At 46.8% G+C, this 27,769-nt stretch overlaps 2 protein-coding genes across 3 annotated transcripts; both read right to left on the bottom strand.

Moving 5' to 3' along the window:
- Positions 1–1,134: 1,134 nt before the first annotated feature.
- Positions 1,135–20,752, bottom strand: LOC116782285 (C-type lectin domain family 4 member A-like). Of its 2 annotated transcripts, none has more exons than XM_032678709.1 (6): positions 17,703–20,752; positions 7,826–7,942; positions 4,266–4,358; positions 2,481–2,632; positions 2,169–2,290; positions 1,135–1,755 (listed from the first exon to the last, which is right to left on the bottom strand). In XM_032678709.1, the coding sequence occupies exons 1-6, from the start codon at positions 17,830–17,832 to the stop codon at positions 1,611–1,613; spliced, it is 759 nt and encodes a 252-aa protein (XP_032534600.1). In that variant the 5' UTR covers positions 17,833–20,752; the 3' UTR covers positions 1,135–1,610. The 2 variants fall into 2 exon arrangements, with proteins under 2 accessions (XP_032534600.1, XP_032534601.1); XM_032678710.1 differs by lacking the exon at positions 17,703–20,752 and adding an exon at positions 11,268–13,133.
- A 133-nt stretch (positions 20,753–20,885) lies between these two features.
- On the bottom strand, positions 20,886–27,663 carry NECAP1 (NECAP endocytosis associated 1). Its single transcript, XM_032678708.1, has 8 exons — positions 27,465–27,663; positions 26,042–26,142; positions 25,790–25,894; positions 25,310–25,391; positions 24,818–24,926; positions 24,550–24,736; positions 23,296–23,389; positions 20,886–23,182 (listed from the first exon to the last, which is right to left on the bottom strand). The coding sequence occupies exons 1-8, from the start codon at positions 27,560–27,562 to the stop codon at positions 23,134–23,136; spliced, it is 825 nt and encodes a 274-aa protein (XP_032534599.1). The 5' UTR covers positions 27,563–27,663; the 3' UTR covers positions 20,886–23,133.
- Between the last annotated feature and the right edge of the window lie 106 nt (positions 27,664–27,769).

The raw sequence follows: 27,769 nt of genomic DNA, 5'->3' as shown, positions 1-27,769 counted from the left end.
TATACATTGTAGAGACACACTCAGTCTCACTACTGTCTGGAGATGCAGATGTGGAGCTACCACACACTGCTGTTCACAGAACTACTATTGATTGGCTTGGGAAGCCAAATCTCCTGGTCACCTTCTCTCCAGTGTGAGTTCTCCTCTCTCTTTGGGACACAGAGAGAGCATTCACTGTCATAGTAAGGACAGAGTCACACAACCAGGTTGCACATCCAGTTGCACTCTATGTGAGGAGCTCATACTATTTGGTCAGGAAAGCTTGGGCAGATGATGTTTCCTGTGGCAAACAAAAGTGAGGACACAGGGAAGGGGTGGAGAAAAAGTGAGATCCATGGTGCCATATGGTCTGCAGCAGGACATGAAGGCAATTCAATCGGCAATGAACCTCTGGAAGGAACTTCATGTGCAGCAGCAGCCCTGCCCTGCCCCTTGCAGCCTCTTCTGCAGCATGACCTGGCCTGGGCAGGCATGCTCTTACAGGGACCATGGAGGATTTGGCCTTCCAGGAATGCTGCTGCATCAGGTGAGCCTGGGATCAGCTGTGACTTAGGAAGAGGACTGCTTCCTCCATGTGGCACTCAAGGCCCAGAGTGGATTGCTTCTCCCATGGGAGCAAGTCCAGAGGGAGAGCCATGGAGACGAAGGGAAAGGGAATGGAGACAGAGGGCTGGAGCACCTCTCCTCTAAAGAGGGGCTGCGGCATTTGTACAGCCTGGGGAAGAGAAGACTCCAAGGTGACCTTAGAACAGCCTTCCAGTACGTAAAGGAGGCTTACAGGAAGGCTGGAGAGGGACCTTTCACAAGGCCATGTAGTGATGGCACAAGGGGTCATGGCTGTAAACTGAACGAGGGTAGGTTAGATTAGATTTCAGGAAGAAATTCTCTACTGTGACGTTGGTGAAGCACTGGCCCAGGTTTCCCAGAGGAGCTGTGGATGCCCAATCCCTGCAAGTGTTCAAGGCCAGGCTGGATGGGGCTTTGAGCAACCTGCTCTAGTGGAAGGTGTCCCTGCTCGAGACCCAGGGCTTGTAACTCGATGATCTTTAAGGGTCCCTTCCAACACAAACCATTCCATGATTCAAGGATTATACCCCGGCCGATTAGAGATGGAAAGAGAGAAAGACAGATCTACACACACTACACAGAGACCTTTTTGTTGGTCTAATACTGTATTTTCTCTTGCATAAATTTCAGAACTTGTTCAACAAAACCAGTGCAACTGGGGGACATTCTGCATGTGACTCAACAGAAAGCAGAGACTTCTGCTCAAGGAGAGAAAGAAAATGCAGCTCAGGACATCTGTCTTCCATTCCTGTGTCTTCTTCCTGGAGAACTCCATGTCTTTTCTGCCAGTGGCCTCTGGACCCTCTCAGAGAGAAGAGGACACAAGAACACAGGACCAGCTTTGATGACCCTCAGCCTTCAAGTGTTCCCTCAGCCCCTTGATGCACTGGGGATGCTGGACAAAGGGTCGTATCACTTCCATTATCCCACCCAGCACAGAGAAGATGCAGGCTTCAGGGCTCCCCACTCCTCCAGCACAGCCCTGCGCCGGTCTCAGCTCACTGCTCATCTCCCACTTTTTACTAAGGATGAGGGTATTTCCATCACAGAGTTACGGCAGCAGCTTCACAAATCCGATAAAACATCTGACATCCGACATTATTCCAGTTGTTGGGTATTTCTGAATCCCTATGAATTACAACACACTTCTCATAATCACCCTCACTTGGTTCATTTCTTCGCCAGAACCTGAGACAAGAGACAGGCATGTTACTCCCCAGCTTTCATTGTAAAGCACTGCTGGAAAAGGCCATAGAAGGATGCAAGACTTGAAGGGGAGAGAGAAAAATTCCCAATGCTGATTCATGGACAGAAGCAGTACCCTTCCTCCCTCTCTGATATCCCACTGGTACAAGTGTCATGTGGAAACTTGCCTTCTTTCTACAGTCTTCCAACACAGAAGGGCCCTGTTCCTTCCTTCTGGGGGGAACTGAGCACCACCACTCACCCCATGAACTTCATACCCAGCAGATACATGTGTTTGCCTTCAGGGCAAGTTTGTGATACCTCCCTCTCACACACCAATAGACACCCTCACATCTCCCCTACTTTCTTGCACTACCAGGAGCCACACCAATCACTCTCCATCCAGGGATACTCACGCTGCTGTTACATCATAGGGAGTCTTGTCCACCCACTGCCACTGATCCACAATCTCTGCTCTCAGACCAATGTAGAAATTCATTGCTTTTAGAATTGTTTTTATCTGTTTAGAGAGGAAAACCTGGAAATGAGGGAGAGTGCAATGTCTGTGAGATGCAGGATTGATCAGAGGGAGCCATCAGAAGTCCATGTGGGGTAGAGATGGTGGCAAACAGAACCCAGTGCAGGACAAGGAGGGGATCTGAGTCCCCTCCAGGGCCCAGCCCTGTGTCTGTGGCTGCTCTGTCCCTCTCTCCGCCCTGTGCACGTACCTGCTCTTCCTCACTGTTGATCACCACCAGGTGGGAGCCCATCCCAGTGCAGTTCTGCTCACTCTCAGACCAGGCCATCTTATCAAGGGACAGAAAATAGCAGCTGTTTTGAAACCTTCTCCAGCCCTTCGGGCAGCACATCCAGCCTCGGTCTGTGCGGGGAGAGAACACAGAATGAATGCAATGAATGCTAGCAACAAGAGAGATGGTGATTGCAAAGATCCAAATTCTCCAGAGACAGTGCTCATGTTCTCCTTAGTCACTTTTCCTGACAGAAAGTGCTTGAAAAACAAGCAGAGTACAGATACTTTTCCCCCACTGCTTTGAGGATGACCAGTGAGGTTTGTGTACACAAAATCCTGGTAATCTCCTTGCAGGTCTTCACAAGATTATTTTGGTGCTCTGGTTTGACTTCTCTGTGTCAAGTCAGTCTCCTTTAGGCCTTTAGCCCCAGGAAACAGGGGATATTGCTTCTTTCCTTGACTGGAGCTGCCCTTTTATTATTACTCCGCTGTTAACCTCCCCTGTGCCACTCTGTGCTGTCCCCTTTGTCTGGTCAGAGCTCACATCCACAATACCCTCCAGGACATCATTAACATGACCCTCTCCTCCTGTAACAGTTCATTTGGATACATGTCCAGAATAAAAACAAGTGCCAGAAACATTCAAACACACAAAATATCTTTTATTATAGTGAGAATAATAATGATAATAAACTTAGCAAAAAGAATTAAAAACTAAAAAGGATACAAAATAAGTACCTTATTGCGTGGCCTTAAAAAAAAAAATGAACAGCATTTATAACAAAATATTAACTAGTAAAAAAGGGAGTTTAAAGGGATATCAAAAAAGGATCCTAACATGATATTATGGATAGCTATTAACATGATATTGGTTAGTAAAAGGGAAATTAAAGGGAAATACTATGAACAACTTATTTATGTAACAATATTCAATAATAAAAGGGGAATTAAAGGAACACTAAAAGGATATTAAAAAGTTTTTTTCTCGATTGCTTCCTATCAATAAACTGTGCTTACCCACACAGACAGGCCAGGGCTGTCAGGATCTGCAGCAGCTGGTTGGTACCCATGCTTAGCAGGTGTCCCGGCAGAGCAACACAGTCTCGGTGGTAGGATGACTATCGCTTGAGCTCAGCAGTCCTGACACCCCATTTTTATCAGTTCCACATTACACTACATAGGGCCAGTATGCAGTATAAGGTAATGCCTGAATGGCAGCCAAACACTGCCTAATCACTACCTAATGGCAACAGTCTGCACGTGCCCTACTTGTAGAGCAAGAGGCGAGCGACCCCTGCTCACATAATCTTCCTCCCATCATCATCTTTCTCACCCCTATGTATGACCTCTACCATTGTGTTTCAAGGCTAGCATCTATCTTGCAATATGTAGCAAAACCAAGGAAGAACTCAGCTCTGATAATAGGGGATATCAGGCTGACTTGCTAAAAAGCACAATGGACCTTACAATTAGCTTGTGCCATGAAGTTACATTGTACCATACTCTAGCTGGTTTCACATCCTAATATGATTCCTTTCTCACTGTAATGGAGCCTCTATGCTCCATTGATAATCTAATTCAAAAGTACCCCTCTTACACCTCCCCCTAAGTTCTTAGCAGGAAACCCTTTTTCTGCCTGCTTCCCTCCTCTGCAGTCTGCCTCTCCCGAGTCTGCTCCTGCTGCCACTTGCTGTCAGAGCAGACCTCAGCATTCATTGTCCCCATCCCAAAGACCTCCTGCACCCCTGACAGCCCTACTGACCTTTGTTTTCTGACACCGCTGAGTCGCACTCCCACGCCGTGAATTTCTCCTGCAGGGCTGTGGGCTGGTCACTGCTGTGGGAGAAGGGAGCCACTGGAAAGGGAGAGGAAAGGTGGCAGGATTACTCCTTCCTCCTGGCTCCTCACACAGCATCTCTGGGCTTCACTCCTGTTCCACCATTTCCCCACCAAGCATTGTCCCAGTCGTCACCTCTCCTGGCCCAAACAAGTGGCATGGCTGCCTTCCCAGCCGCAAAGAGACAATCTTGCATCTCAGACAGCAGAAGGAACACTGGAAGGACACCCTGAGGATGTGCCAGATAGGGCAGCATTGATTGCACCCAACCACACTCACTCTACCATGAACATACCTACAGCCAAGCTGCCAGTCTAAACCTCTGTACAATCAGTGAATAAAAAGCCGCTCTTCCGTGTCACAGTTTATCTCTTCCTAATCTAGATATCAACAGTAATTTGGAGGAGTAGCACATCAGATGGGTCTGTTTCTTCAGCAACAGACTGTGTAGGTGAAGGTAATCACATACAGCTGAAGCTGCTGAAATCAGGGTGGAGGGTAAACTCCTAGGATTTCATAGCCCCCAGTTTCTGGGGAATAATACAGTGTTGGTGAATGGTCACATCCACAACCTGAAGGACTTATTACTAACTCAAACACTCAGTGGTAGTGACTTAAAACCAATCAGGATGTGCTCAGCAACACAGATGTCTGTTTTTATTAATTATTTCATTTAGAAGTATGTTTACTAGTGGGGAAAATAGAGGCATCAAAGGATCAGGGAACCATAGAGTATGCTGAGATGGAAGGGATGCATCAGGATCATCGAGTCCAACTCCTGGCCCTTTACATGATATTCCCAAGAATCACACCACGAGCCTGAAAATATTGTCCAAATGCTTCTTGAATTTTGGCAGGCTTGGTGCTGTGACCACTACCCTGGGAAGCCTGTTCCAGCGTGCAAACACCCTCAGGATGAAAAACTTTCTCCTGATATCCAACCTAAACCTCCTTGAACTCAGCTTCATGCCATTCTCTTGAGTCGTGTCACTGGTCATGAGAGTGAAAAGATCTGTACTTGCCCCTCTGCTTCCCTTCACAAGGATGTTGAAGACCCCAGTGAGGTCTCCCCTAAGTCTCCTCCAGGATGAACAGACCAAGTGAACTCAGCCACTCCTCATAACGTTCCCCCACCAGACCCTTCACCATCCTCATGGCCCTCCTTTGGATGCTCTCTAATAGCTGAATGTCTCTTTTATATTGTGGTGCCCAAAAGTGCACACAGGACTCAAGGTGAGGCCTCATAGTGGCCTCAGCGCCTGATGAGGAATGAATTCCTGTAATGGAAGATGGCTCAGAGAAGATGGGCAAGGGCAATGAGTGACTGACCACCTCTGATGCAAATAAAGGTGACCTTATCACTACACAAAGGGGGGTGAGAAGATAGATGGCCTTTGTTTTAGTTCAGCTGAGTGAACTGACAAACTGTGCATCCCTCTAAAGATCACGAAGAGAGTGGTGTCTTCCTAAGATAGCCAGACCAGCATGGGATGAGTGTATATGTGGCTTAGTCCAAAAGAAAGTAAAAAACGAATGACTAACAAAAACTAACCTGAGGAAAGCACATTTTTTTTTCTTGGTCATCGGGGACAGTGGATGTCTTGATGCTGATATTGCAGAACTGTGTTCAGTTTTGGGCCCCTAACTACAAGAAAGACACTGAGGTGCTGGAGCTTGTCCAGAAGAGGGCAACAAAGCTGGGAAAGGGTCTGGAGCACAAGTCTTATGAGGATTGGCTGAGGGAGCTGGAGTTGTTTAGCCTGGAGAGGAGGAGGCTCAGGGGGGACCTTATTGCTCTTCACAACTACCTGAAAGGAGGTTGTAGCCAGGTTACAGTCAACCTCTTCTCACAGGTGACAACTAACAGGACAAGAGGAAATGGCCTCAAGTTGTACCAGAGGAGGTTTAGTTTGGATATTAGCAAAAACCCCTTCACGGAAAGGTGGGTCAAGGATTGGAACAGGCTGCCCAGGGAAGTGGTGGAATCCCCATTCCTGGAAGTGTTCAAAAAAAATCTAGATTTGGCACTTGGGGACATGGTTTAGTCGTGAGCTTGGCAGTGTTTAGTTAATGGTTTGACTGCATGACCTTAGCGGTCTTTTCCAACATTAATGATTTTACTATTCTATGTTTGTATGACCACTAACAAAAATCATGTTTGTATTGTGATTCATCTGTGCATTGCAATTGCCACTCTCTGCTATGTGAAATTTGTACTGGTGTTTTCATTTTAATACATTTGCTGTATCACTCTGCTAAACCAAAATCCTATGTAGCATCAACTAACTTGGATAAGTAAATTTGCCACTAAAAATTAAACCTTCCATGTGTATGAGAAAGTATCAGGTTCTAACATCCCACCCTAAAACTCCCCAACCTTTTAGCCTAGTACTGTGAAAAGTTATACATTTGGGAACAAAGCAGTACAAACTCCTGGGACTCAGGAACTAATGACAGTAAAAGGAAGGGCAGTGATTTATCATAATATATGCCTCTATCAGAATCCATCACAGTTATTGACAATTTGTTCAAACATGCCATGAATGATCTTTAACAGAAAATGAGAATGAAACAGTAATCACAATCTCCACAAACTGCATGTGCAAGAATAACTTTTAATTATTTAATCTGCAATTAACCCTATAAAGGTGTAAGAGTTAGCACTGTGCAGCTCATCCTAGAGATGCCAGGACTATGAGAAGCCATGTTTTCCATTAGGACACAAAGTGTGTCCAAGCAGCTTAGAGAGCCTAAATGCAGATTCAGCTGCCTGTGTAGGCCCTTGTGCTTCCATCTCCACATTTCCCCTTCTGCTAAATGTAATTTAATTCCTTTTTGTGTAGTATGAAGGCAGAGAATTGTTCCAAAGTTCCAAAGAGGCCATTCAAGACGGGAATGTGCAATCTGAGCACACTGAAAAAACCCAGGTAAACAGTGGAAGATTTGGAGGATGTATGCAGACATATACAAAGTCAGGTCAGGAAAACCTGAGACCTTTACACAAAGGCCAGACAACCATGCAGTTTTGAAAATGGCCATGCTTCAAGCAGGGCAATAGACTAGAGACCTCCAGAAGCCCTTTCCTGCCTAACTCTGTTCATAATTCTAAGGAAGAGGGTGGGTATAACAGAGCCATCTGGCATAATGCTTGGGTAGTCCTGCCTCCCACATGCCAGTTGGCCACAACCTCTGGTTTGGCTGGCCTACAAGAGAGAAGTTTGTGTCATGTTGCAACTGTGCCCTTAAATCCCCAATGCTTAAGTAGTCAGGGAAGATTTTGCTCCTAAACATACCATTCAAATGTTCAGTGTTTGGATGTTCTGAACCCAAATGCTGATGCTTGCATCCTTTTCTCATGACAAAATTGTTCTTGAGTAAAAGCCCCCTCTGGTTGGAAGGTATTCCCCTCTGGGTACTGATTTCTCTTCCTTTCTCCCAGCACTTCCCCCAGACCTCTCTTCTGTAACCAACCTGCACATACTCACCAAGGAGAACAACAACAAGGGCAATGCATGTCAAGAGGAGTAACAGTGAGATCAGCCATGGGAGCCACGGTGGGTATTTCTGGGTGTGATGTTCACACTTCTTCGTCTCAGGAGGTGCTAAAAGTGAAGGAACACACCAAACAAAACACCACAGTCAACTATGCTTTGGTCAGTCCCCAGTCCACATACCAAGGATGTACTACTCAAGAGAGAGTTCCTCAAAAATAAAAAGCAATTTAATTTCTGATGTGGAAGTTACATGGTTGGGGAGAAGAGCAGACTGGGACAAAGCAGGGGACCTCTGTGGTTTCTGGAGAAGGTCAAGTTCAGTGACAGTATTCCCAGTCTCAGCCCAACTGGTGAGCTAACAGTGCTAACTGCTGTTGTTAGGAGGTGAGGCCTTCATGTGGCCTCAAAATTTGCAGTGAAACAGTGTCTTTCTAGAATGAGCCCAAAGCTGCCAAATACAACATTACTCTATCCATAATACTTGAGACATTCATATGAAGATTTCATGTTAACTTCTTCCCAGAAAACCTTTTATGCCTGATTCGGTTCCTTCTTAGCATTTTGGACTTCCTGTGCAGAAGGTTGATATAAGATGAATGAGTACAGGAAACAAAAAATGTACAACGCTGTGGTGGCTCATAATCATTGGGAGATTAAAAGCTATATTTTTCCCTTCCATCTCTGCTTTCCAAGCCAGGGTTCAGAGATCTGCTCTAATAGGTTCCGCTAGGATGGATACCTCGGGAAAACAAAGGGCTGTGTCCTGCAGCCTAAGTACCACACTCAGATTAAGACTTGACAGGACTTGACTTTTGTCTAGGGGGATTTTACCAGTACTGAGGAGGTTTGGAAGTAGACAGAGGAGCAGGTCACAGGGAAGGAGAAGCCATCACTTGCTAGGAGATTGTTCTAGTTTGTGGCAGGTACACAAGCCAGAGCAAATAGAAAGGTAAAGAGACTGCAACACTCACTGCAGGACAGGAGTAAATAAGTTTTTGGAGAGACTGATATTAATGATAAGATTTAGAGAGGCCTCATTTGTTGCTCAGCATGAAACTCCTGAGTCTATCAGCAGCCGTGTGTGCCTGCCAGCCATGTCTAGTAAGCAAGACTTCCAGAAAACTGCTCTTTGTGGAAGCCTTCTGACTACTTCCCAAAGGCTACAGAAGGGCAAAAGGCATAATCTTGCATTATTTGTAGAGAAAACATTCATAGACAGACAAGATCCAGATTTCCTCAGTGATATAACGTTTTTCTAACCAAAGCTTTTGTCTGTAGTGAAAACAAGGAACCAGCTCATGATCTGGAGTCCAGCCACCTATTTCAGACCTAACCAGTCCAAATAATTTTTTTGATGTGCGGCACATCCAGAGTATGACTGTTCAACCTGTGCCCAGTCAGGCCTGAGCATCCCACACTCACACCCAAGCGGCACAGGGAGCACTGTATGCCATCCCCCTCAGCAGCAGTAGTGCTGAGTGCAGTAATCTTGTGCAACTCAGTGGGTTGAGCTCCCTGCAAAATGCTTTCCACAGCTGGTCTGCTTGCTTGTAAAATGCCCAGCATGATCCCAACACAACAGATTTGATGAGCATACGCTGGTTATTCAGCATGTAAATCCAGCATCTCCTAGGCACAGGCAGCAGTTTTTATCTGGGAAATCCTGGTTGGAAATGAGGAATTTCCTGCTAGAGTTCATGTATTGTTTGATTAGCCTTCTCCTCTCTAACTTCTTGACTGCCAGTTTTGGTATCCCTAGAGCCCAACTGGAAGAGGCAACAGAATGGGAAAACCCAGGTGTGCTTGGCCATTACCAACACGGGGTCTGCATGGCCAGAGTAACCATTCAGAAGAACAACAGAGCAGCAAGACTGTCTCAGCCTTTCACTAATAATCATAATGCTCATCCTATGGGCATAGTGTGAGGCTGTGAGAGACATAGAACTGTCTGCAATGGTACTACCAGACCCTCCTCTGCATTCCAAGTATAAACGACAGGCAGTGTGAGATCACTTCAACAGGTACACCCAAAATCAGACCCTAAGCACACACCTAAACCTATAGCATAAGCTTGGCATCCACAGCTCAAGCAGACATGGCTGGATCAGATGTCTTTGGAATATTATTTGGAACACGATGGGGAACTTCCACCACCCCCACCTCACCACAATGGAAATGCTAGCTGTATCCAGAACCAGCTAATCTTGGTGCATTGAAAACAGTGAGCTTTCAAGACAGTCATTTATTTCCATGACTCATGCCTCAGAGCAGGCAAGGAATAACCTGGAGCTGATGCCTGCTCTGTTTGGGATTGTAAAACTGAGTTAAAGCTGTTAATAGGCAAGTTAATATCCTTAGCAGCAGTAATTGATTTATGCACACATACTTTCACTCCCCTGAAACCTGCTGTTGTATAGGGTTCTCTATGTCAGGGCAGAAGCAATGAGCCATACATAAAGCCTCTCTATGTGTTCCTACTTGTGGCATAATGACTACAGAATACATACTGATCAGAATATGCCTTACATTTGCATAAAGTCTGGTAAAAAAAAATCATCACTGTAATTTTTAATAGCAATAAAAATTTGTTTGGTGCGTTAATTATTTTTCAGGAGTGGCAGACATCAATAATAGAGTTGGATCTTCCTCCAGATCTTAAATAATTCTCCTTCTGCGTATTTTAGGGTGTTTTGTTCAAGTTTTGGGTCTCTTTTCTTCAATGACCATATCTCAATCAACCATGGAAAATGGAGTTATAAGTTCCTGCAGCCAGTACCAATTCTCATGAAGCTGCAGAGTACAACTGACTGCTCTGCTATAGGGAGACTCCTGTCCTTTCCATAAGCAGGAATCTGTGGTCTCACTCTCTTAGAAGCAAGAGCAGTAGCAGCAAGGGCTTGGGCTTATTTGCTGCTTTGGGAGCCCCTTCACCTTTGTGACAGATCAGATTGTTTGTAATAAACCATAGTCTTTATTGTTGGTACTCAACACTGTCCAAAAACGACTCATTCAAGACTACATACCATGTAAGGATGCAGCCAGCATGGAAGCAGGGCTAAGCACTACTCCTGTACAGTGCCTACACTGCACCTTCTACCTATTCCCACTGTTGGTGTTGCAACCAGGGGACTGAGGGAGCCCAAATACATTCCTTAATGAATGTTCACTTGAAACCTACTGTTTGTGCTCCCAGTAGTCATTCTTGATCATGTTGCAACTCCAACTCACCTTTACTCTTGCAGACATTCCTTGAGACTCTTACTTCAAAACTCCTCCAGTCTCCTGCTCATTTAGTGGTAGACAGCTCCTTTTTCTCACCAATCCATCAAGACCAGGTAGGAACCAGAGTCACAGAAGGAAAAGACTGTTCCCTGTTCTTCAGCCCCCCCTCATGCCAGCTCCATTTCCCCTGAATAACCCATCCATTCCTTACCTTCAACCACTGCAGCCAGTGATGCATTCTTGAACTTCACCTCAGCATAGGTGACTTCTGATGCCATTTAATCACAGCGTGACCACTGACCCTCTCCTTAGTTTTGCCACATAAAATGTGGTCCTTTTAGGTCCTTGTTTCCAGGGGGTGACACCAATAGGTTACTGAGGCTTTCCCATCAGCTCATTCACCCTCTGCCCATAAAAGAAGGCTGTGTTAAACACCGGAAACACTGGCAATAACCTCAGAATTCCTGGGAGCTCAGAAATGCTCCATATGGGTCTTCAGTTTCTTAGCCCAGAAAATCAGCCCTGGCACTATGAAAACTTCTGAGACATTAAAAAAAAAAAAAAAAAGAGAACCTAACAACTGAAAAGGAAGTTGCATCCTTCCTTCCCCTTAACCAATTCCCAGCTGATAGCCTTGCTTTTAAAGATATTTTTAGGGTTTTCTTTTTGTCTTTTTACCTTTCTTATTTAACTTTCTCCTATTCTCATATTTTCATGCCTTCGTTTGTCTGTTTGCATTCCACTATTGTCCCTAGGTTTGCAGCTATCACAGCTCCTAGCCCAGTTTAATCCACAGTCCAGTATAAAATGCATCCTGCCCTCACTAGTTACTTGTGATTAAGCTGCATTTTCTACATCAAATGTTGTAGTTATGTGTCATTCTCGGAAGTCAGTCCCAGTTAGGAGCTAGCACTTACAACAAATCTCAAATAAGGAAATGTTCCTGTAGAAGTGAGACTAGGGATTTGCAGCCTTAGGCAAAGGAATAAAAATAATCAGAACTATGATATATCCAAGGAGAAACAGAAGGATGAGGCCAGGGTCAAGAAGGAGAGCAAGCAAAGTGGATTTAAAAAAAAAAAATTTGTTGATGGTTCGAGAGGTTATTGGGAAGACCACACACAGTGACCTTCCTATCACAACCTGATTCACAGCCTGTGGAAGTTCAGAGCAGTGCTTGCTTCAGGCTCCATTTCAGAGGCTTTTGAAAAGGGATGGTTTATATTTTTTTGCTCCAACACTGTAATTTATCTCCCTTATCTGCTTTCTGGTAAAGGCCTCTGATATTACCTTGGACAAAATGTCAGTCTGATCTTTAGCCTGATTTCAAGCTGGGGCAGATTTTGAAAGGAGACAATTAAGAGAAATGGCTGCTGAGATACATGCTGGATCAGAAAGACTCTGAGAAGAAATGCCAGTAAGTCAGGCAGGGTGAGAAGGGTTCAGTCAGCAGATAGGACTCAGGAATCACAGAATGGTTTGGGTCAGAAGGGACCTTCACAGATTGTCTTGTCCAGCCCACTGCCATGGGCGAGGACATCTTTCACAACATCAGGCTGCTCAAAACCCCTTCCAATCTGGTCTTAAACATTTTCAGTTAAGGGGAATCAGCAACTTCTCTGGGCAAACTGTGCCAGTGTTTCAACATCCTCATTGTAAAGATTTTGTTCCTTATATCTATTCCAGATCTGGCTTCTTTCACTTTAAAACCATTACCCCTTGTCCTATCACTACAGGTTCTGGTAGAAGGTCTCTCTCCATCTTTCTTTTAAGCCCCATCTAAGTATTGAAAAGCCACAACAAGGTCTCCAAAACAACGAGAAGGGAGAAGGAGGAAGCTTTACTTGGTTAGTTTAGCTAGTTGGAATTTCCTTAAGGCAGAGCTGATTGAGATGCTCACAGGACATCCAGGGAGCTAGCACAGAGGGCACACAGGGCAGAGCTGGAGGTGAGATAGGGCAGTACCGGGAAGAACACGCATCAGACACCAGAGGACCATAACGTAGTAGAAGGTAAAGGGCACGTGAACACAGACTACAGAGAACTACCCCTAAACTGAGTGGGGCATATGTAGCTGGATTTCTTTATCAAGGAGCCTCCTCATGTCTTGTGTGCTCTAAACTGGTTTTATTTCTCCATTTTGTATTGTTTGCAAAGAGTGTGACTTTTATACAAGAATCAGAACATTTGCAGAACAGAAGCCTGGCCCCTTGAGAATATGCATGCTGCCTGCTTTTCTTTCCAACATCCTTCCAGCACTATGCTTTGTCTTCAGGCTTGGCCCTCTCACTGGAATTAAGTCTCCCTGAGTGTCTGCCGAAATCTAGTAAGCCCTCAAATTTCATGTTGAGATTTCAGAGCAATCCTCTGCATGCTTCCCCCTGTCACCACCCAACCAAGCTCAACAGACCCAGTCTCATGAGGAAAAGGCTTACTTCCTGTCAGGGTTTCAAGATTTCCACTGTGGAGAAACAGGAAATACAATCAGCAGACAAAGAAGCAAGTCACAGAGGTTTTTCCATTGAATCACATCTCCACACAGAGCTGAGGCATTTCAAATGCGAATTCAGGCTGTAGCTGCTCTTTTTATTAGATTACACTAGACTGCACTCAAACATCAGTAGACAGCTCAATTCTTCTTTCTCAGCCAGAGTTGTTGTTGCTTGCTATCAAAATTCAACCTTGAATCATACTTCCATAGGATGCAATGCTGAGCTGCGCAACAACAGTGAGGCGATATTCCTGAGGGTAAAATTTGTCCTTTGAATTTCATATGCGCTGATGGCATGTAACTGGGTGGAAGACAGGAACAATTGGGCCCTGTAGTTAGTTGTGGTGCTGAAAAAGAACAAAAAAAAAATAACATCTTGCTTTCTAAAAAACCCCAAACTCACACTTTGTTTCCTTGCATTCCCACTGCTGCTCCTCAGTTCCTCTCTTTCCCCACTTCTGTGTTCTGCTCATTCTCTTGTCCTCCAACAATACCTGTGTTTCCCCACAGACACCTTTCAGCTGAACCCTACTCTGCACTGCCACATACCTCCCACACTCCCAATTCCCACTTGCCTCACAACCCAGCTCCTTTCTAGGACTCATGTGTTTGCTCACCTCAACAGCCCTGTACTTCCCTCTTACTTGTGCTCCCGTTGCAAAACTCCACGGGCACCATTTGGCTGCCTGACCCAAACAGAAAGCACCAGAGGAAAGCTCTTTCTCCCCTACCTGTCAATAAGGATTGAATAAGGTAGTATCAGCAAGCCTTTCACCTCACAGTGTCACCCAATCGAGCAAGCAGGTCCATGTCACAACAGAGGAGACAGCGCCATTGCACAGGCCTTACTTTTGAAAATCCATCTGAACCAGAGAGCAGAGCAGCCAGGGGAAGAGCAAAAAAAGACAGTGGAGCATGGAAAATGGGGAGAAGTTAATAAGGGAGGTGAGATACCTAATCAAAGGGATTCAGGCAGTGAAAGCTCCTTGAGAGCTCCTGAGGGATTTGGCTCATTAGAGAGGATCTACCAACATTGTGTACCCTGCTGCAAGGAACTGGTTAAGGCAGGGAGGGGCAGTATGCTGCAGTTCTTACTGCAGGAGCTGAGTTCCCCCAGCTCCAGGGGACAGTGTGGGAGCACTGCAGCCCCCTGGGAACTGGGAGAAAGGCATTCCATGGCTGATGACACTGGCCAGAGCTGCAAGGATAAGAGACCTCTTGTGGAAGGCAGTCACAGAAGGTGAACCAGGGTTCCATACAAATTGCCAGGAGACCTAGGAAGAAATGGGCTATATGGAGCTATAAAAGCTCAGAGAGAAGGACATTTGAGCCAGCATCCAGGGGAGAAGAGAAAACAGGGAAGTACTGAACGGACAGTGAGAAAAGGAGGTGAGAGCAATGAGTGGGATGGGTTAAACAGAAGGCAGCACTGCGAAGCCACACTAGTTTCTGGCAGGTGGCAGCACTTCACCACAGGCAGGCCTGAGTCAGCAGCAACACACGGTGTCCTGAGCAAAACCACCTAGAGTAACACTAGTACATAGACAGAGATCAGCACCTCACCAAAATATATGGTTACAGTACCACGCAGAACACGGTGAAAGGAAAGAAAAGTAGAAGAGATGAGAAAGAAATGTTTCCCCCCCAAAAAGGGTTTGTGCACTTTTCCCCTGCGCACATTTTTACCAAGTTTTAGTGAGACCTGAGGTTTTCAAGCAGAAGAGGCCATGTCCCAAAGTTATGTGAGCTGAGGGAGCTCAAACTCAGTCAGACCCCGGAAGGGAAAGTCGAGTGCCCAGCTGTAATGATAGACCATCAAAATCCCCCAGGTGCAAAGGAAAGAATAAGAGAAATAAGAACGCTATCCAGGGAATCTTCAAGAAGACAAGAAGCCCCAACCTGCCTCTTTACATAAAGCATTAACATAGGATTGTTTCTTCAGAAGAGAAGAGAAATGTTTCATTTATTTCCCCTAATTAACAAATTATCCAGTCAAAGCTGACCGAGGACACATTCAGATGCATTTACCTCACAGCTTTGGTTTATGCCATTACTGTGAACATTGCACCTTTGCCCCCTTCCTCTTTTGGACTGGAGTCACAAGTCTCAAGGCCAGAAACTGTTGGAAATCGGGTCCAGATACTGCAGTTGCTTGCCACAGTGGCATATCTGACTTCAAACCTGGGCCAGATCCAAATCCTGATCAGACCCCAGTGGCCTGTTTCAGAGGCAGGGCTGTGAAGTTTATAATCTTAGATAAACTGCACATGGGATTCGCATGAAAAAGTTTTGGCCACATAACACCTCCAATTCTTCATGTTTTATTTTCAGTTCTGTCTAAGGATCACACAGATCATCAACAACCTTGAATTCAGTTTGGCTACTCTCTGCCCAGTGAGGTGAATGCACCTGATCTCCTTCTTTTGAAGGGGGAATGGGAGGAGTGGAAAGAAAAGCATAAAAATGGAAAACAATCACAGTCACCAAGTAACTATGAGGGTTATCAGGTAAGGTCACACAGATCCATGACATAATCTTAGGGCCACTCTTATTTGATCTCAAGCTGTTTCCCTCCACATAGTAAAATCTTCTCATGGGGAGGTTTTGGGGACAACCATACTGGTTAGGCTGTCCCAGTAGGTGGGTCTGGAATAGCAGCACAAACTTCCCTGGTCCTGCAGAGCTCCCTCACCCCACATCCTCAAGGGCAGATGTATCAGTGAGATTGTAAATGGCCTGTGCTGACCCTTACCCTGCACTCCGTAGCCAAGGCAGCCCTGCATGCCGTTTGCGGCCTCCGAGCCCACCTCGTGCTGGCCAGCAGCAGGGCAGGGGGACACCATCTGCCCCTAGAGGAGTGCAGACCTCCCATGTCTGCACTGTCCTGTCCAGTCAGGACATGACAAGGCAAAACCCATTTGGAAACAGCGACAGAAAGCTGAATTAAACCCAGGGAGAATAGTCAACTCAGTCAGACACTCCGTGGCACCTCGTCACTGAAACATGCTAGGAAAGTTTTAATGCCAGGCAGGGAGTGCTTAAGCTTTGGGGTTCAACCGTATGCAAGAGCCCCCTCATGACACAGATGTCAACACAGTTGGATGGGGAAGGGCAATTTTTTTGAAGAGCACACTCTCCAGGTGCCTGTGTCACTGACTTTTACCACAGCAGGACACTGAAGTCAGCACAGTAAAGTGAAGGGCGGGCAAATGGCACTTCAGGGTACCATGCTCCAGCATGGAGCCAGCATTGACTCAAAGGGCAAAGGGCCCCTGCTGCTGACTCCCTGCAGGTCCCGGAGCTGCCAGCTGGGATGACACAGAGAGCAAAGTGCTCCCTGATGACTCACACTGGCCTGCAGCACCATGGCCTGAGTCTCTTAGACCCTGCTTCCAGTTCAGTTATTCATGTATTGAGCATTTTAAGACTGGACCAGACAGGCTCAGCACACCATCCTGGTCCTCGCCCAGCCTCTGCCCTTCCTGAGGTGAAGGATAGCTGTCAAACCTCAGCGTTCCCCACCACTGACCACTCTCCCATGTCAGATGTCTCACCACACTGCTGGCCCACCCTGGGCCCCACCCCACCACAGCCCAACACTAAAGCTGTGCTAGAAAATATTCAAACTGGAGGTATCCTGTTAAAACCTTGCTCAAAGCAGGACTACTTCTGGAGCTAGACCAGGCTACACAGGACAGGTTATCTGCTTACAGTAACCCTGCCTCTGTATGGAATGTATTGTTTAAGGGCCTTTTTTGTTACCAAAAAATATGCAGTGGTCATTTCCAAGCATAGCACGTACCCATGGTATTGACTTCAGCTTTAGGTATTGGTGACAGCAGCCCCTAACTCTGGGCCAGACACACAGCCTATGCTGCCATATCTACAGCCCCTCAGCACATATTACCCAAAAAAATGCTCTCCTACTCCTTTCCACTTGGCACTGCTGCTCACTGGACTATAGTTCCTTGTCCCTGCTAACCAAAGTGCTGGTTTGCATAGCATTACTGACATAGCATCTCCACACATCTTTGAACAGTTTGCTTAACACTGTAAACATACACTTACAGACAAATGTTTAGACATCACTTTAAAAAAGACTAGGAGGGGTGCTGCTCCTTTGGGCCAAACTTCAAAAACAACAGAAATACACACCTGTAAATACGCTGGACCACAAGAGGAGATATGTGCCTGCCCTGGCACAGCTTGATTCCAAGCCCCACACAAGGCTCTCTGTGCAGCAGGGAAACACAGAGGGCATTAGGATTGCAGAACATGGGTACATTTGAATGCACCAGTTCCATTACTGCCAAATTATCAAAGTACAAATCACCAGCTGCAGTTTCTTTTTAGAGAGCACCTCACCAGTGCTAGCCAGATCTCAGATGATGTCTGCCTGCATCCCACCTGCCACTCCCCCGATTCCTGGGGGCCCAGCCAGCCCTTGAAGATGGTGGCTGAACCCAGGAATTGCAGGAAAGCCCGCAACAAAGGGTTTCAGCAGTAGATGGCAGCACACTGTCACAGGTGAGACTGAACTTCCAATGCCCTGTCGCGGATGAGGCTTGCAGACCAGGCTAGGAGGGCAGGGGAGCACCACACATCCCTAAAACACAAGGCTCAGCACAAAGGCGGCAAGTTACAGGCGGCTTCATCCTTTAGGGAATGTCTCTTCAGACTGCTTCAAGGACTAAAAAGCAGTCTACTATGCAAGCCAGATGCGTCTGTCCCAGGGCTCGGGAGCTACTGTCCTACAATGCCTAGGAAAGAAAAGGGAAAGCAGACTATTGCAAGTTACCTGGCTGGCCTGCCCCAAACACAAGTGATGCAATAAGATCCCAAAAGTGACAGCTGGAAAACGTGGCTCTGCTCAGGAGCCACTATAACGACCAGCTGTTGCTGACTGACGGATTTTTCCCATGCTCAGCTTCAAGGAATGTCTGTCAGAGTCCAAACTCTGGATGGGGCAAAATTAAGCTACCAAACTAGAAGGGCACTGCATCCTGCAATGTGCTTTTCCTTTTCCTGTGAGCATGGACAGAGATATTAACTTGGAAGAAAGAGACCAACCAATAACCATCTCTAGAGTGAGAGTCTCTTGTTCACATAATGCAATGAGCCCTCAACAGATTGCCTAGACCTTGAGGTATTATGTGTGTTAACTACTTAGGCCCCAGGGCTCCACTTCTATGCCTTACCAGACCAGTTGTTCTCCCTCCTAGAACTTTGTAGATTTATGCTGATTTAACAGGTTGAGTTCAGATTCAGATCCTGTTTCCTCATCACCAATGCTCAGGAAGACTTTGGGGTTTTTGGTTTTCTGTTTGGTTTTTATTTGGAAGAACAAGTCTTCCTCTCATTTCTTCAGGAGTCCAGACACAGCATCAAGGCTCTGTGAAGTCTAGAGTCTGCAATTCACATGGCTGTGGTAGGAACAGTTGCTGCATGACTGTGAGACATAAGTCACAGAATGTAGAACATAATCAATGGGAGAAAGGGGCGGGAAACACTCACATCCCACCTCAGCTACAACTTTCACAAAAGAAACAACCAAAAACCAGATGAAACTGGGATCTTCCCTTCGACATTTCTTTCCTGACTATTTGCTACAGTCTGCCTCTCAATTGGCACAAACTTTTCTGCCCCTTTGACTAGTCCCTCTCAGACTGATGGCAGGTCTTCCCAAAAGCCTAAGGAAATCAACTGATCTACTATATAAAACATAAATGTTCAGGGGATGTTGCTCAGTTTGATCTGCTGATACGTATTAAGGGCCTGACCTTGATCCTTTACCTAGAGAAGACTATTGTCTGCAATATCAGAAACTGTAGTTCTCAAGCAGCCTGCTTATTGGCTTCTGCTGCATTAGAAGAAACCACTGGTAATGGGAGTGCAGAAGGATGGAAGAATTCAGCTGGTCCAGCCACAGGCCAGGCCAAGTAATTTCACCAGTAACTTACCAGGGAGGAAAGATAAGGGGACTGGGAAGATTTCCAGAGGGGACTAAACTCTCCCCAATGAACTGTTTCTCAATCCTCTATGCTTCTTTATGCATAAACAGCAGTATATCCCTGCATTTCCCTTAGGTGCACCTCACCTGAAAATCCTCCTGCTCTGGAGAAATACCCTTTTAAGCTTTTTAATCCTTTTTGCTGCAAGTACCTACTGAAAAGTCAGAGAAACTTCACCATAGCTTGTGGGCACGATGCTTCACCTTCCACCTGCCAGGATGCATACAACATTCCATCAAAACAGGGTCACAGCTCTGCTCCTAGATCTGAAAAAAGTTTGGATTTTTTTTTTCGGCTACCACAGATGCTAGAATATTTGACAATTCAAACAACCAACTTCAAAGGTTTAGACTTCTTATCCTTACCCAGGTCACAAGACTTCTGTTGTACTTTCAACACAGCCATATGCACAGCTTTGCTGTCTGGCAGAGGAACACTGAGCAAGCATGGCGGCACAAGATAACAGCTGTAAGCAGGTTTGATAGAAGAACATCAGGGCCCTGAGCATATTCCCCACCTTCTGGCAGATTGGCTGCCTGGACTCAGGTCCAGCTTAAGTAACAGAGGTGTCTGGCTTTGAGAAACCTTAGCAAAGTTGGCCTGCAGGCTTATCACAGCTAAGGGTCTCACGCTTGATCCCTGCCTGAGCTAGAGCAGTCATGCCCACATCTGGCCACATACCCTGCTGATCTAAATCCTCACCCTGATGGGCTCTGATCTTTGTGTTCAAGTAGGACTGCAGGACTGCTCCTCTGTTGGTGAGGCCACTGCCCCTGCCTGCCCTGCTGTGACTCAGCTTCCAGTTTGCTCTCTCTTTCCAAGCAGCCTGCCCTTGCTGCTCCTGACAAAGCTCACCTTGATCACCTCTGCACTCAGCAGAGACTGCTTCCCCTCTACCAGCATGGCAAGAATAATTTCTGAAAGTATCTGCAGGTTGTAAAAGCCTCTAATGTCTGAAATGCTAAAAGTCAGGGCAACTAAGTTTTCTCACTTGTAGTTTTATCCACACTCTTATCAAGCATCACATGCACCTACAGTCAGGCCTGTTTCTATGTTGTTGATTTGTGTTTGGTGTCGTGTGGTGTTTTACCCCATTTGGAATAGCCATGTCATTTCTGTGTCCTTCTTCCACACTCCCCCCTCTTTGTCCAGACAGAATGTCCTGAACCCATTCATTCCTGAGGTTGCTCTTGTCCAGTCTGCAGGCCATAACACATATTCAGAAGGGTAAGTAGGCTACAAGGATCTTGCTGGAGACATGAAGACTTTCAATCTAGAGGCTTCCAAAGCAACAACAATTTGACAACTCAGAAGATTCATGACACTCTTTTCCCCAATATTACTTGTTTAATTACCATTTGCACCAGTACATCTTATGCTTTATATACATATATCTTTAATTTTTGCTTCTTCAGCTTTTCAATACATAATATATTATCTCCAGAATACTAACTAAGACAATACAGAAGAGGCTCCTAGTTAGTTGTTAATTGGTGCCATGAACTTCCTTGGTTGGGGAATTGATACATAGTTGAAATGACAGGACCTCACTAGGATTTGAGCAAACAAAAGACGACAAAACAAAAAGCCAACCAGCAGAGTCCATGACTTCACTGGCAGACTATAGCCATCCACAAGTTCAGGAGGCAGGAAGTTGGAGCGCAGTGAGACTGCAGGAGTGACTATGAAGGCAAGGGGAAACACCAAGAGAGCAAGAGAATCAGGATTAAATGACTACTTAAAATACATCCAACAGCAGCCTGGTCCCCACTTCCACAAGTGGAACTGCAGCAGCTTTACAGCTATTCCAATAATGTTGCTTCCCAGAGGGATGGTCTAAGTGAAACTTTGTCTCCAAAATGCCCTCAGTGTAATAAGAAGACAAAAATGACAAGAGACCCTTCGGCCAGTACAAGGTGCATACATCTAACTACTCTTTTAAAAGCCTCATCAGAAAATTTTTGCCCAAAGGCAAAAGTTTACTTGCAGAGGTGTGCTAGAGACACAAAAGTGTTGCTGTGTTGAGTGTTCAAAACAGGAAGAAGCCTTCCAATGAAGCACCAAAACCCTAGTGTTCCAGTAACTGGGTACAGTTGTCCAAGAGTCACTGAGATCACCTTCCCAGCTAGTGTTTTGGCTTATGAGCCGGCATGAAGGGTAGCCAGCATTGTGAGGTTTCCAGCCTGCCCTGTGAGCTTTGCCCAGAGTAATCACAGACACCCCAGATCACATTCATACACTGAAGATGAAATAGCATCCACATCAAGGGACCGGAGCTCTCCCAAAGAGAAAAGCAGAGAGTAAGGGCCCTTTATCTTCTTTCTAACCCCCTAAACCACACAGAAAATAGAGGGGGCTTGGGGCACAATAAAAATTTAAGAAAAAAATTCAACTTCCAATAACCAGCTCACATCTCTACAAAGTTAGCCCCAGAAGAAAAGCTATAAGAAGGAATACAGCAGGAGAATTTTGCTGACAGTTCTCAAGATTGGGCCTACTATACTTTCTTATCCAAATGGTAAGCGTGAGCTGAAAAGAGGAAGAAGACTGTCCTTCACCAGAAAATAATCCACTGTCCCACCATAATTCCTACTGTGGCATGGATATGCAATACTTGTAACAAAGTGCCAAGTCACATAAAAGGCCAGGGCTCAGGACAGTGATGCAGGAACATAAAATGCTAAATGGTGGGAATTATCTGGTTGTCATCTAGTGCAAGTAACTACCAAATTATAACAACCAGCCTTTTTTTTTTTTTTTTTTTTAAAGTTATTTCCAGTTAAAACAGCTCAGTGACAGTGAGGCCTTTGCACGGGGAGAAAGGAGTTAAAATGAGCTAAGTTGCTCCAGCGAACCTGCAAGCCAAATAAGGAGCCTGGAGATGGTGCCCACCAAGGAGCTACAGCGCAGTGGCAGCAGGTCTGCTCAATGACTTGGGTGACTCCTCTCACAAGAGCACAAGAAGATCAAGCACTACCAAGAGCTGCACCAAAGACAGCAAGTAGTAGTGTGTGCAGGGGGAGGTTCACTCCTCACCACAGATGTAATTAATCCAACAGGGTTTTGTGTTGAGACAAGAACTATCTCCTTACATGTTCCATTTACCAGCTGCAGCCAAATGCAGCTGTCCTCGGCACTGCAAGCTGCAAAGACTGGAGTCACTATTGAAAACAGCCACAAAAAGAAACAGCCTAACCAGAGAAAATTTAGAGGACAAGGAACTCAGGGGCACCTATCAGCCTACTCCTGTACCCACCTTCTTTAGGATTCTTGCTTTCCCTGTATGGAAAGACAGGGAAAAAGAGCTAGGATGTACCATTTAATGGCCAAGTAGGTGGAAGAGATAAGGCTACCTCTCTCCTCCTTGCCCATCCTGGGAGGACTATGTTCTCTTTTGGTTCAGTGGGATCAAAAATAGTAAGTTTTTACTGAAGTGAAGGTCTGGTTTAAAAATGAAAGATTGTCCAAATTTGTTTTTGATTGAAGACTAGAGAGGTTTGTGCCCCCTCTGATCCCATTGGGTGCCTCTAGTGCCTCTTGGTCATCAGTTTGCCCCATTCCACTGCTTTGATCATTCAGAACTGGACCCAGTTGGACTGCTGAGGAGCCTGATTGGGAACAGCGCTGCAATAAAGAAAGGAGAGTCAAATGGGCAGATCTAATAAGACTTCTTAACTTATGGTTCTTCCAGTGCCCATTAGGACACTACCCTTCTTGTGTTCCCTTCATCAGTTTACCTGGATGCAGTGCTGAAGTCTCCCCAGAGGTCTGTGGTAGCTGGTACTGGTGCCTTGGATGCAGATGCAGGAGCATCTAAGTCTAAGAGAATATCTATGGGAGGAGAGAAGGAAAAAAAAACCATCAAGCTAATCAAGAAGAAAACCCCACAGGCATTTAAACTGTCACCTTTAACAAAGTCCTGGATGCAGGGGCAGAAAATCTTAAAGGACTCCAGCTGTCCTTCCAGAAGAAGGAAGTTACTTATCAAGGGGTTTGTTGTAACAGCATCACCTTTTACTGAACGTGCAGAGCCTCCAGCTCACACTGCAAGGGTTCATCAAACCTTTCGGTCTCCACTTAGCACACCAACTGGCAGATTTGTGACTTATTACCTCTCCCAGTAGACATAAGGCTCAGCAATCATAACAGTTGCCAAACAGACATCACCTTAACACTAAAAACCATGCTCTGGAACAACACAAGACCTATTCAGAAGCTTGTGGTTTCTTCTCACTCAAACCTGTGTACAGCACTGCTAAAGTCTCTGCCTTCAAGAGGGTATCATCAGCTCTCCAGACACCTCTGCATGGTCATATTTTCAGTACAGCCTCCAGAAGACTGCAGCGACCTCTCTGTTATAGAATCACAGGATGGCTTAGGTTGGAAGGGACCTTCAAAGCTCATCCAGTTCAACTGCCATGCCATGAGCCAGTGACACCTTTCACTAAATCAGGTTGCTCAAAGCCCTCCCCGATCTGGCCTTTGAAATCTTTCAGTGAAGGGCTACCCACAGCTTTTCTGGGCAACCTGTTACAGGGTCTCACTATCCTCACTGTAAAGAATTTATTCCTGATATCCAATCTAAATCTACCCTCCTTCAGTTTAAGCTTTTACCTCCTGTCCTGTCACTACAGGTCCTGGTAAAAAGTCTCCATCTTTCTTACGAGATTCCTTTATATACTGAAAGGCCACAATGAGGTCTCCCCAGAGCCTTGTCCTCTCCAGGCTGAACAGCTCCAACCCTCTCAGCCTTTCTTCACAGGAAAGGTATTCCAGCCTTCTGACCATTTCCACGGCCTTCCTCAGGACCCAGGTTAACAGGCCCATGTCTTTCCTGCACTGGGGCACCAGAGCTGCCAAAGAGAGCAGGGACACACCACATCTCACAGGGCGCTGCTGGCACAAGGCTGAACATGGGTTTGCTGCAGCAGATCTCAGCTCTCTCTAAGCACCTACCGCTGCCTGATCATTTGCTCTGTGCTAATGTTTACCTGCACCGCTCGCATTACTGGATTTCTGCACAGGTGGTGGTGTGACGTGGTTGGCAATGGCTGTGGAAGAAGGGGGAGGTATAGGAGGGACTGCAATTTTGCCTCCTGGTGGGGGTGGCAGCAGGCTTAGGCCACCTGATCCAGACGCACGGGGCTTGGCTGCTCCTCCTTTCTTTGTCGTCATGTTCTGTATAAAAAGAAAGGATATGTAAGAAGAGTCTCCACTGGCACATCCAGAGAAAGAAGCAGAGTAAACTGGTCCGCTTACCCCAATGTTTAGTTTGATAGTCTGCCCTTCCTTAAATCCTAAATCTAATTTGGGGCGTGTGTCAGCTTCCTGGGACTCCTTGGAGATCTCAGTCTCCTGCTTCACCCACCTAAAAAGAAGAGAGGAAGACATGAAACCCTGTGGCAAAAGGAAGCAGGGTTTCAGAAAAACGTGTGGTTTCTCTCCCCATCCCACTAAACTACCTTGCCTTGTCAAACCTGCTGCCTCCCTACTCCCTGTTGTACTGTAGTACAACAAAAAGTTGTGACCACCACAAACCCAAAAAACTATGTAACACTGCACCTGGAGCATCACAGGACCTAAGCTTAAGACTTACAGATCTGACCCTGCTGGCAGCACACTCAAGTGTCCCTTGCTAGAGCAGGGCTTCAGGACCATCCCAGGGAAGCCTGCACTGAATGACCATGCACCACCACCCACCACGTTCTACAGGCCAGAGGAAAAACAGCATTCCAGAAAAGCACAACTCACTTGAAGTGATCCTGCAAAGAGACGTTGAAGTCAAAGGCATCACCACGATCCGTGAAGCCAATGCCTATAAAAGCACTTCGTCCTAGCAAGGAGATAGGAGGAGTCATTGGAGGTGCCCTGCAAATGGGCCCTTGTGTTCATTCGCTCCAAAATCCTTCTGCTTCTCCTAAATCACTCTGTGCTACCTCCCTCCAACACAGCTGCAGCTGGACACCAGCTGCTCACTGTTCCTAGCCTTCAGGATACACCCTTCTTCCCACGACGCACGCTCAGAAACCAAACGTTCCTTCCCAGCCCTTGGGCTCTGTACAATGTAGAGAACCTCCTCTGTTTATCTCAGCTTCTGACTCCTCCAGGCACACTCCCCAGCCTTGCCAGCACTCCCAAAACAGTTCCAATCCACCTGGCAAACACCCAGCTCCACCAGGCTAAGTCTCCTCCACCCCTAGCACTTGGCACATACATTGTCCCTCAACTCACCAGTCCCATCCTGAATTCGAATGACGAAGTAGCGGCTGGAATCTGCCACAGTCTCTACTGCAATGCCAGGGTACTGATCTATGGGAGCCTGGGCAAAGAGTTCTCCTGCAGACAAAGAATCAGGTGTTAAGGAGAGTAACCTCTTGCTAAATGTGGCCAGGGCTGCCACACAGCTCTGAGCAGGTTGAGAAACACAGGCTCACAAGCAGCAATCACAGTTGCAGTCTTGCCAAGGCACAGCCTTTGCCTTACCTGAAACCTTATCCTCCAGTTTTATGTAAGCAGTTTTGCCTTTGGAGGTGACACGAAGCCGTCCTGTCCAGTCTGGATGGTCCAGCTTCCAGTCAGATGCCCTGAAAGGACAAGCAGCTGATCACTGACCATACAGCAACCCTTCTACTTCTGCCCAACCATCTCAGAAGTCTCTGCTCCCAAACCCTCAACACCTGAAACTGCCTCACTCCACTTCCCTCCCCAAACAACAGATGGGGTCTCAGTTCCTCTCTGTTGCTGCCAATCAACACACGACTTTGACTGGCCTCTCTGGGTAAAGGGAAATAGACACAGTCCAAAGAACATCAACTCTCTACGTTTATAAGCCTACAGAAGAGGGGAGACGGAAGCCCAGAACTCTCTTGAAATCCACAAGTGACTAATAAGTGCCTTGTGAGCATCAGGAAGACCCCAAAAATTAATTATTAGCATGCTGAAAAGCCACACCATTATTCTACCCTACTGCTGCAAACTAAAATGAAGTACTTCTGAACCTGTAGGCACCTGGCTTACACCAGGTAAAACATCATACGTTCTGACTAGCCTATCAAACTCTTTACCACAGTCTTGTGAAGAAAAAAAAAAGGAAAGAGAGAAAAAAAACCACTGAGTGAATCATAGAATATTCTGAGTTGGAAGGGACCCACAAGGATCATAGAGTTCAATTCTCAGCACAGGACATCCCCAAGAATCACACCATGTGCCTGAAAGCATTGTCCAAACAACACTTGAACTCTGGTAGACTTGGTGCTGTAAAACCTACAGGATTTTATAACTGTAAACAAACATCCGTGGCCTGCTACAACATCCACAGCACCAACAGTCTGTCAAGTTCAGGGAGTACACAAATCCCCTTCTCCAGCAGGCCTGCGGTCACAGCTTTTAAAACCGCACGCCACTGCTTTCGGTTAATCAGAGAGGGCATTTCTACCTGCTGGTCCTGCAGCCTCTTCTTAAAAATCACGCAGAACTTCTCCCGCCTTCCTCCCCGCTCTGCTGCCAAAGCGAACGGGCCAAAGCCAACGCGCCGTTACAGCACATCAGTCATATCCCCGCTGACCGAGCAAACCCGGAGCGACGGTCCGCTCTGCCTGGAACAGCAAGGCGCTCGGGCGCCCTCACCTCCTGAACTTGATTGACAGAGCAGCCCCTGCTCCTCCACAGCACGGAGCGCACGCGTCTGCTTTCGGGCGCTGACCACCTCCAACCAGAGGCAACCCGAGGCGGCGGGTCCCCCCGAGCTGCGGCCGGCGGGGGTTCAGGGAACGGGCCAGACCTGCTCGCGGCCGCGGGACACGGCTCCCCAAGGCCTCGCTCGGGGCCCTGGCTGCCCTGCGGCCAGGGGCTGGGCCGGGCCGCGCCGAGCCGGGGCGATCTCGGGCGCCGCCGCTCGCTGCCTCACCTGTACCCGCGGTTGGAGGTGCGAGGCGGGATGCGGTAGACGTTGACATCGGGCTTCACGCAGAGAACGGACTCGTACTCCAACTCGGCCGCCGCCATCTCGGCCACGAACCCCGGCGAGAAGCAAACCGCGGTAGCCTAATGACCAGCTGTACTGCCCACCGCCATCTTTGATGAGGGCAGACACCGCCTGGGGGCGCGGGGGCGGCAAGGCGGGACGCGAGCAACGTCAGAGAAGCGGAGGGAGCCATCTTGGATCCTGGCATCGGGGCCCGGGGGCGGGAGGGCGCCATCTTGGAGCCGCCT

This window comes from Chiroxiphia lanceolata, chromosome 2, assembly GCF_009829145.1.
Source record: "Chiroxiphia lanceolata isolate bChiLan1 chromosome 2, bChiLan1.pri, whole genome shotgun sequence".
NCBI lineage: Eukaryota > Metazoa > Chordata > Aves > Passeriformes > Pipridae > Chiroxiphia > Chiroxiphia lanceolata.
Note: the sequence above shows the minus strand (reverse complement) of the source record. Positions and strands in the feature narration are given on the sequence as shown.

Coding starts and splice junctions, on each gene's coding strand:
- LOC116782285 (XM_032678709.1), bottom strand. CDS start 17,832: ATGTACCCATGTTCTGCAATCCTAATGCCCTCTGTGTTTCCCTGCTGC. Junction 7,943..17,702: donor GTGGTCCAGCGTATTTACAG/GTGTGTATTTCT, acceptor CTTCACTTTTAG/CACCTCCTGAGACGAAGAAG. Junction 4,359..7,825: donor CCTTGTTGTTGTTCTCCTTG/GTGAGTATGTGC, acceptor CTCCCTTTCCAG/TGGCTCCCTTCTCCCACAGC.
- NECAP1 (XM_032678708.1), bottom strand. CDS start 27,562: ATGGCGGCGGCCGAGTTGGAGTACGAGTCCGTTCTCTGCGTGAAGCCC. Junction 25,895..26,041: donor ACTGGAGGATAAGGTTTCAG/GTAAGGCAAAGG, acceptor CTTTGTCTGCAG/GAGAACTCTTTGCCCAGGCT. Junction 24,737..24,817: donor CTATCAAACTAAACATTGGG/GTAAGCGGACCA, acceptor CTTTTTATACAG/AACATGACGACAAAGAAAGG.